The sequence below is a fragment of the Rosa chinensis genome, chromosome 1 (assembly GCF_002994745.2).
Source record: "Rosa chinensis cultivar Old Blush chromosome 1, RchiOBHm-V2, whole genome shotgun sequence".
Taxonomy (NCBI): Eukaryota; Viridiplantae; Streptophyta; class Magnoliopsida; order Rosales; family Rosaceae; genus Rosa; species Rosa chinensis.
The window spans coordinates 60285510-60295205 of record NC_037088.1 but is presented as its reverse complement, the minus strand read 5'-3'; the positions used below and the strand labels follow the sequence as shown (position 1 = coordinate 60295205).

At 39.2% G+C, this 9696-nt stretch overlaps 2 protein-coding genes across 3 annotated transcripts; one reads left to right on the top strand and one right to left on the bottom strand.

The window, feature by feature from the left end:
- Positions 1-414: 414 nt before the first annotated feature.
- LOC112185458 (ferritin-4, chloroplastic) lies at positions 415-2880 on the top strand. Of its 2 annotated transcripts, XM_024324045.2 has the most exons (8): positions 416-853; positions 1173-1256; positions 1344-1404; positions 1510-1597; positions 1912-1973; positions 2177-2242; positions 2345-2408; positions 2591-2880. In XM_024324045.2, the coding sequence occupies exons 1-8, from the start codon at positions 501-503 to the stop codon at positions 2638-2640; spliced, it is 828 nt and encodes a 275-aa protein (XP_024179813.1). In that variant the 5' UTR covers positions 416-500; the 3' UTR covers positions 2641-2880. The 2 variants fall into 2 exon arrangements, with proteins under 2 accessions (XP_040366355.1, XP_024179813.1); XM_040510421.1 differs by lacking the exon at positions 2345-2408 and having other exon boundaries at positions 415-853.
- Positions 2881-7290: 4410 nt separating this feature from the next.
- On the bottom strand, positions 7291-9696 carry LOC112166433 (40S ribosomal protein S4). Its single transcript, XM_024303313.2, has 5 exons — positions 9581-9696; positions 9122-9199; positions 8827-9007; positions 8310-8407; positions 7291-7946 (listed from the first exon to the last, which is right to left on the bottom strand). The coding sequence occupies exons 1-5, from the start codon at positions 9581-9583 to the stop codon at positions 7512-7514; spliced, it is 795 nt and encodes a 264-aa protein (XP_024159081.1). The 5' UTR covers positions 9584-9696; the 3' UTR covers positions 7291-7511.

The following is a 9696-nucleotide window of genomic DNA, read 5'->3' as shown; positions in this document are numbered from 1 at the left end:
TAGTTATGCAAGTATTAAGAGGATTAATCTTAAATGATCATAACTTCTATCCAATTAATTTCAAATATGCAGTTGATAATGTTTATCAGTTTATCCCCGATTAGAGCAAAGAGTCCAAAAGATAATAGTCCCCTGCCCAGAATTGAACTCTCCATAAATTATCGATAAGCCCAAAATAATAAAAAGATCTCTCACTTTCTCTTGGCCACAAAAAAAAAGGCAAATCCGTAATTCCCCCATATCCTTCAACGCAAAATGGACCCAAAAACGACAAGATATTCCATTGGAATCCGAGCTCAGCCACAAGCCAGCCACGCGCCTCAGTCCCACCACTCAATCTCCACCGTCCACGTGCTTCACATCCGAAGGCCTCTACACTCCTCACCCGCCCATATAAGCCAGTCCCATTTCTTGAGATGTTCTAGAATCCTCACCCTCCACAGCTACACACGCCTCTCTTCTTCAACCTCCGAATCCTTCGACAAACCCTAATCACCACCATGCTTCTCAAGGCCTCTCCGGCCTCCGCGTCTCAGTTGCTCACTCGCGGCGAGAGCTTGTTTTCCTCTTCTGCTCCATTTTCGTCTTCTTCGATTTCCTACTCCGCCGCTCCTCTGAACTCGTCCGCGTCTCTGTTTTCGAGTCTGCGGTCATCGCCGGGGAGAAATGACGGCGGGGCCGTGGTCTGTGCGGCCTCGAAGAGTTCGAACAGCCGGCCGCTTACCGGTGTGGTTTTCGAGCCGTTTGAGGAGGTGAAGAAGGAGCTTGATCTCGTCCCTATGCTCCCTCAAATCTCTCTGGCTCGCCAGAAGTACAGTGAGGACAGTGAGGCTGCCATTAACGAGCAGATCAAGTGAGTTTTGCTTATCCTTGCCTAACGTGTTTCTATATTTGTGAAATGAATATGTCTTTATCGTTGGTGAGGACTGTGATCGGTCTCGAATTATAGTGTTTTTCATTATCTGTGGATCATTTCACTCTAATTTTAATTGAATCATGTGTGTATTGGTGTATGGATGCAATCATGCAATGCAATTGGGGGCCTTGTTCGGTTTTTCATTAACAAGTTTAAATGTAATGAAATTGGGCGTCTATATGAAATTTGAAATCTGTGTGTTTGTGCTCTGTTCGCTGACAATTTGAATTTTTTTTTTTTTTTGGTGGAATGTTAGTGTGGAGTACAACGTATCCTATGTGTACCATGCCATGTATGCCTACTTCGACAGGGACAATGTCGCACTCAGGGGTCTTGCCAAGTATGAATTCTTTGAAACTCTCTGAACTTTTTTTTTTAGCATTTTCTTTTACCATGAGTTCAATGTTGATTGTTTTGTTGCATGCAGGTTTTTCAAGGAATCAAGTGAGGAGGAGAGGGAGCATGCTGAGAAATTGATGGAATACCAGGTATTTATCTAGTACTCTATCGTCCTATATGTTTTTGATGTTCTGTAAGCTTCAAGTTCAATTTCTCATTTGTTGAATTGAATTGTAACTTTTGGCAACTCTCAGAATAAGCGTGGTGGAAGAGTGAAATTGCAATCAATACTGATGCCTCTTTCAGAGTTCGATCATGCTGAGAAAGGAGATGCTCTATATGGTGAGTTATATTGGGCTTCACTTTTGTAATTCTGGTGTTTCAGCAATGCACAAGATTCTTAAATGTTCTCATATTTGATATATATATGGGTTTTAAGAAAAAGTTGGGTACCTGCTTAGCAGTAGATAGGGTGTATAGAGCATGTCAACTCAATGTGTGCTTGGATTATAGATAAAGAAAAAGAGAATGGCTTTGCCTATAGACCTGGTTTGCCACATGATTTACTGGTATTGACTATGTTCCAGAGTTTACTGTAACATAGTATGTTTATTGCTTTTTGGTGAGCTTTAATTATGTCCTTCATTTTGATGTAGCAATGGAGCTTGCATTGTCTCTGGAGAAACTGACAAATGAAAAGCTGCTTCACTTACACCATGTAAGGCATCTACTCTATATTGCTTAACTTGTAGTTGATTTGGTTTAACTGATGATTAGTATAACTAGTAGATATTTAGTCACCGATGGCATCATTTGGAATGTGATGAATTAAAATGCACGCTACAATGATAGGTTGTTAGAAGATCAGATACTTTTATGCTGTGTTCTAACAGGTTTTGTCTTTGACCGGCTGACTAACAGGTTGCTGACAAGAACAAAGATGTGCAACTAGCTGATTTTGTTGAAAGCGAGTTTTTGGCTGAGCAGGTGATTCCTGATGCCTTTCTTAGTTTCTTTGTTGATCACGAGTAAATCTTTATAGGGCTATTGTACCGTGATGTCAATTATCTCTTACTTTTACCTTTCTAGGTGGAGGCAATCAAGAAGATCTCAGAATATGTTGCTCAACTCAGGAGGGTTGGCAAAGGACATGGTGGGCACCCACAATACAGTTTCATTCTTATCTTTATGAATCTTAGTTTAGGGTCTTTGCTATGATGCTATCCTTTTATACATTTTTCTATTTGTACTTCACTTTAGTCCATTCATTTTATTTTTAGCTAATTAATCCATGTACTTCTCTTTAAACTGTGTCTGCTTTGCTGTGTATCTCAGGGACTTGGCACTTTGATCAGATGCTGTTACATGATGAGGTTGCTGCATGATGAACTCATCGTCATCGTCTTTTGTTCGTGGTTACCAGTCTGAAGCTGTCTTTTCTGTTGGTGGTTCTAGTTTACTGTTAAGAGATTTAGACCGTTTGGTTTGGACGGTAGTTTAAGAGATGAGGGTACATGGGAAAAAAGTTAACTCAAGTTAGTTAAATGCAGCACCATATGAACTTATTATGTTTACTTTATTCGATGCTTTCACCTTTAATGTTTGTTCTTATTTTCTGATGGAAGTTGGCACTTGTTCTCATATATTGGTAAAAGCCCAATATCTTGCCAAAACCCTGATCGAAGAAAATTGCAAGGCCTCTTCTTCTTGCCATCAAAGAAAATTGTATTTCTTGCCATATTGTATCAAAGAAAGGCACCTAGGTGTATTGTATTAGTGTCTTGACCAAGCCATGTGTGGATGCTTTGCCCCGGTCTTCAACTGTGTTGCTTCAGCAGCTGAAAGAAGATGAACATCCAAAACCGTGGTCCCATTTGTGTTACACAAACCGTGCAACATTGTTGGTTGGTTTTATAGTTGCGGCAACACTCGCCGTTTTGTACTTTAGTTGAGTTTTGCCGCCTCCATGAGCATGGGTCTCTGCAGGATTTAGACGAGGCCCAATCAAACATGAAATATCAATTGCACGTGTTTATTAGGGATGGCAATAATCCCTATTGGGTACGGTACCTATCGGGTATTCGACCCTAATAGGGAGAAATTCGGGTAACGGGGATGGGGGATTCCTAGTATTTGAATTCTGAAATCGGATAAGGGCGGGGATGGTATTTTAATCCCCATATCCATCCAATAAGAATTATCTAATATATATATTATATTTTTGATATTATTTATAAATAAATATTTATGTAAACTTCATCTTTTTGTCAATATTTAAATTCTGTCAATATATTTTTGATATTATTCAATTCACCTTGTTAGAGTGAATGAGTAAGTTGTTACATTACACTAAGCAGTTGATTGTGAATTTTTTTTTGTCAAATGCAGATTTTTATTGTTTTTTTTTTAAGCGAGATTTATATTTGTTTTTGTTTGATTGAAATAAAGAATTAAAAAAAGTTAATGAATCGACCTAGCAGAGCGCTCTGCTAGGGTTTGTGGTGCAACGGCTCTACTTTTGTCGTCGTGACCTATACCTACTCCATTCATGGAGAAAATTTCAGGCTTTAGCCTTTTCATTTGTGTCTTTGTTGTCTTCAGAGGCACTGCGTCTGTTGTGAGGAATTTGGGCGATGTTGGGGCTGTGTCGGTGGACCAACTTACTGTTGGCACAAGATCAAAGGTTGGTGGCGCTTTCTGGGAGGAGTGGGATCCGGGTAGAAGCCACAGTGCCCTTTGTGGGTTGCCTCGTCTCGGTGGTGTGATAGGAGCATTTTAATGTGATATTTTAATAGTTAATTCCTTAACTGAATCGATTTTAATTCAATTTCTATTTTTAGGTACATTGGAGTAAATGAAGGTGAAATGAGCGTTAGGTCCATAATTACCTAGAAATGATGGAGAAGAATGAAAATGCACTAAAAAGTCAACCTTGAATATTTTCTTACTCCGGCTAGGAGAATCAGAGCCAAGCAAGGAAGAAGGAGCGGCCGCCTGACCAAATGAACTTCAAATGAGCTGAAACCTTCCAGATCCATTCTAGACACCCAAAGGATCATTTCTTATGAAGAGTGCCAGAGAAAAATATGAGTGGAAGGCCTTCAAACAATCAGCCCAATTTTCTACAGAAGCAAAACTGGAAAACTGGACCTGTAAGAGGTCCAGCAGCATTTCCGGCCCAACCACATGGATTGAAGCTCTGAAAATTTGTCAGGAAGATCTACACTCATAGTGGAACATTTCATATGAAGAAGTCGAAGACATATAATGAAGTCTTGTTGGAGAAATAATTGAAGGAATAAAGGGGAAGAAACTGACCTGAAAACAGCTCAACACCACATATTCATGTTTCCCACCCACATGAAGAAAGCTAGATGCTCTTCTCTTTTTCCTTGGATATATTTTTTCTACAATCTCTTTAATTGATCATCATCACTTCCATGTTGCTGCACCTTCATGCTTTGCTTTCATTTCATCATTTCTCTTTCTTTTCCATATTTTACAAATCACTTTCATACTCCACTTTCATTATTTTTCTTCCACTCATCATTTCACTCTTCTTTTTCTTCCCTATATAAACACCTTCTCCTCTCATTCTAAAACCAATTCCTTCATCCATTCCATCTTCTTTGTCTCTCCATTTCCTTTCCATTTTCCCACACATTCCTTCATCCATCTCATCTTCTTTGTCTCTCCATTTCCTTTCCATTTTCCTTCTCCATTCTCTAGTTGCAAAGTTCTGCATTTTCAAGCAAGGAGAGGAAGAAGAAGAAGGAGCCGTGAAGATCATATCCTCCATCATCCACCTTGAAGGCTTGCTTCCAAGATTCAAGATCCAACCATCTAGGTCTCCATCTCCATCTCCACTCACGGTGTAATTCGTTCTTTTTCCTTGTAATGATCTTTTGTTTTCCTTGTTTGAATTCATATGAACTTGTTTCTAGTTAACAATAATGTTTAGGGCAAAGTTTAAGCCCAATTTCTATGTTTAAATAAAGTTTTCGAATTCTATAATTGTGATTCTAAGTCGCTTATGTGAGTTTGTTCGATTGAATTTGCTTGATAGAAAACTTTTATATGTTTATCTTATTTGGGTCGACACTTATAGGATTTGCATGTAATTGGTGCTAGGTTTAAGAACATGAAATCGACTTTTCGTTTTGTGTAAACTTGAATCAAAGTAGTAAAGGTTTTGGACAAAAATCGAATTCAATTGAAGAGGATTGCAATTAGGTGAACTTATTCATACTAAGTTGTACACTTGAGTTGATAGCCTTTCTCTATGTCTAATGCGTTGAACATGTCATGATTGACTAGCTTTCTAGGGCTTGATTGCATGTTTGATAGGATTAATCTAGGTGCTTTCGCTTAGGTTAATTAGCATTGAAAAGTAAAATATGGGAAATCATTTGCTTTCGAATGTTTCACATGATCAACTCCTCTCTCATGACATTTAAAATCAACTATAGGAATTGTAATTGGATTTCTTGCATATGGATGTGGTTTTGATCTTTGTTCCTTGCGATCCACCCTTGTATATATGTTTTTACATTTTCTTTATTTTATTTATCTTAATTTTCAATTCTATAATTCTTAAACCCCCTCCCTTTTTATTTTGTTACTTGTATATATTTATATTCTTTATTTTATTTTTGTAAATAATACTTTTCTTTATTTGTTTCACAATTACAAGTGTACCCTCAATCCCCGGAATAGAACGATCCCTATTTGCTTATACTACTAACGATATTTCAGGGTTAAATTACGCGCTTGCTTTAAGCGCGTCATGGTGCTACTGTCGACGTGAGGAATCGGTGGGTGCGAAAGAGGGTTTTCCTCTGGCCGGATTGCTTGTTGTTGTCGGTGTCGTGCCCAATTTGTGGATCTTTGCTTGGTAGTGTTGGCGACCTTTTTTGGGTGCTGTTCTTCAATGCCATGGTGGTGAGGTAGAAGACGACCCATCGATTGGTGGCTTGACGAGGCCTGGGTGTGTCACCGGAGGCAGGGTCGTATGCCCGGTTGCAGTGGGTTCTAGGAGACAGTCTAGTGGATTCTGGGCTCAAGTTGTTTTGGACTTGGGCCAGAGATGTAGTGGGTGAACTGGAGCAGCACGTTTTGGGCCTCCACAGTTTTGGATCCGAATTTGGGATCTAGGTGGGTTTTGCATTTTCGGATCTGGGATCCGGGTGGACGATGGGCTTGGACTACAACCCATTATTTTTGGTGGGCTATTTGCTTTTTACGATGGCATGGGGCTCTCGTGCTTTATTGGTATTGGATCCAGGACCCTATTCTATGGTATTTGTTCTGACAATCTTGGCCGACTTCGATCTTTAGGTGGGAGAGTGCCTTCATTCCGACGCCAAGTTGATTTTTGTCAATTTGTGCGTTGGAGATCGATGGGTAGTCAAACCACCGACTACTCAATTCACTACACGGCTGCAATCCGTAGTATAAAATCAGTGCTGCGTCTCGACGTTGCTGCTCTTGCATTTTTAAGTTTTTATATTTCTTATGCAATGTTCTTTTCGTCCTGTTTTAATCCCTTATTGATGTCTTTTTTTGACATCGTTTTGTTGTAATCTTTATTTTCAATCAATGGTTGACCTCCTTCGATTCAAAAAAAGAAATAAAGAATTTATTTTATATTGATGTTTAATTTTAACTTCATACTTTACAATCATAATTATTTGTATGAATTTTTATATAATAAATTAGTAACATTGTTAACGGGGATTGGGGCGGATATCACCCTTCCCATTGCCATCCCTACTGTTTATTGACCAAGGGCAGAAGCATACATCTTTGATCACTTCTTCCTTCCATGAAATCGTGTACCGAACGAGGTGTTCTCTGGGAAACTGTTGCAGTTGCATTCATCTCCAGTTCTTACTTCTGATCTATAACTCAGTACTCTAGTTCATCCTTATTTTGATCTGATCAAGTTCATCCTTAGTTTTCTGTTACGCCGACTACTAATAAAAGATACACAGGTTCTGCAGGCAAGTCTCATTGGGCGATGAAAAACATAAGAGTTCGGTAAGAGAAGCAGATTATTGCAATAATTGGTCCACAATAATGGCCAATGCAACATTAAGGTAACAAAAATTAAGATCCATAATCTGACTGTCAAAATCATCTCGTCACAAGCAAAACAAGCTGGATAAATTTAATCACTAGTTCAGAACTAATGGTGCGACTGACTGTAAAACAATGCTGCACATGCGCATCAAAATTTGAAATTACTCATAATTGCTTATGCGGCAGATGCTTGTTGAGCTGCTTGCCTCTTTCTGGCCTCCTCGATGATCGAGAGCTTAATACCTCTTCCCTTGGGCAGACTCACCCATGGCTTTGTTCCCTTGCCAATGGTGAACACATTCGCCAAACGGGTTGCAAACTCATGACCAGTTGCATCCTGGACGTGGATGGTCTCAAAACTTCCCTTGTGTTTCTCCCTGTTCTTGATCACACCAACACGCCCCCTGTTCCTTCCACCAGTAACCATGACCACATTCCCAACGTCAAACTTAATGAAGTCGGTGATCTTGTTGGTCTCTAGGTCAAGCTTGATGGTGTCATTGGCTTTGATGAGAGGGTCAGGGTAGCGGATTGTACGCCCATCATAGGTGTTAATGTAGGGGATATTCTTTTGCCCAAACTGTACAGAGCGGACTTTGCACAGTTTAAACTGCAAAACAGGAAAACATTCTCAAGATATCAGAATCAATGTCCAGATATATAAAAGTTCACAAAATTTAATAGTTCCTACATTTAACCACCTTAGGGTACTGTTTTTTTTTTTTTTTTTTGGGCCAATAGCCTGTTTATTTCACTCCATGAACATATTTTCTTCTTCATAGGAGTACCCCATGTACACCTAACTTAAAGATTTTCACATGCATCGTGCAGGTAAGATTAGAAATTGAACTGAACTGTGAATCGAGTGCCAAAAAAAAATTTATATGAGTGCAGTTCTTTTTCTTTAACTTGCAGTTGTTGTTGAAGTGATGTACCTCAAAAGAAATAAATAAAACAGATCAAGAGAGGATACCTTTGACTCTTCATCCCTGATTGAGTGGAGGCGGAACCGACCCTTTGTGTCATAAAGGAGACGAAAATTCTCATTTGTTTTCGGGATTGATATAACATCTGAAAAGAAAATAACAATTAACAGAAAACTATCACATGTCTATACCCAATAAAATCTAAGAAACTAACCCACGGATCCAAAATTCCATGGTCATGAAACTAACTTGCCAAAGCCATTTTACAAATTCAACACATCTACTGAACATATTGACACCAAAAGCAGTTGAATGCTGTTATAAAGAAACATAAGCATGCCGAATTACATTACAAACATGATGGCAGTATCAATCAAGTCACTAAAACTAACTCCAAAAGTTAATGTTCCTTTCACAACAACTATCAGCTGGGAAAATATAGGTTCTTAAAAAGAGGAGATCAAGAACAATTTTCGCAAACAATTAAACAAATCATATTGATAATCAAACACAATAAGGCCAAGCAAAGAAAAAAACGGCTTGAGTTAGAAGATTGGAGCATACCCATGAAACCTGAAGGATAGGTTTTGTCAGTCCTAACCTTCCCATCAACCAGAACATGTCGTTGCATCAAAATGGAAATGACTTCACGGTAAGTGAGAGCATATTTCAACCGGTTTCGCAAGATAATGATCAATGGCAGGCATTCCCTGGCCTTGTGAGGTCCAGATGAGGGCTTAGGTGCCTAAGGAAAAACAATAAAAATAAAGCTAACAAAGTCAACCACCGGATATAAAAATGAGGACAGTGCACAAGCGCCAATTGAAAAACGAAACCAAACACAAGGTTTCCAACTTACAAATGCGCCACCAAGTTTGTCAAGCATCCAATGCTTTGGGGCATTGAGCCTCTTCAAATGCTTCTTCAATCCCCTAGCCTGCAACACAAACAATCATAAAATCTCAAAACCCGACATAATCACATTAGTACATGGTACCAAAGACACTTCTATCGGCTTCTCTTCTCTCCTATCCTCTAATCACGCTACAAATTTTCTTCAGTGATTCGTGAAGATATGAATCACATGATCATTACTAATGTGGAGAATTGCATAACGTAAAAACTAAAAAGAACCCAATTTGTGGCCCTGTATCTATTACTCAATGCCGTAGCGTTATAGATGAACCCAAACACATGAACCCAGATCTGGGTATTACATATCAAGCATATCGTTCTGCGACGAAGATTGAAATAGGAGAAAGGAAAACGACGATAAAAAACCAGTAGCATGTTATAGAGAAGAGGGAAGAGATGGTACCATTTTGTGACTCTAAGCTCGACCTCCGGTTCAGTATCTGAGCTTCCGCGGCTGGAGCTCTGCCACAGTGTAGCTGCAGAAAAAGAGAGTGACGACGCTAAAAACCCTACTGAATT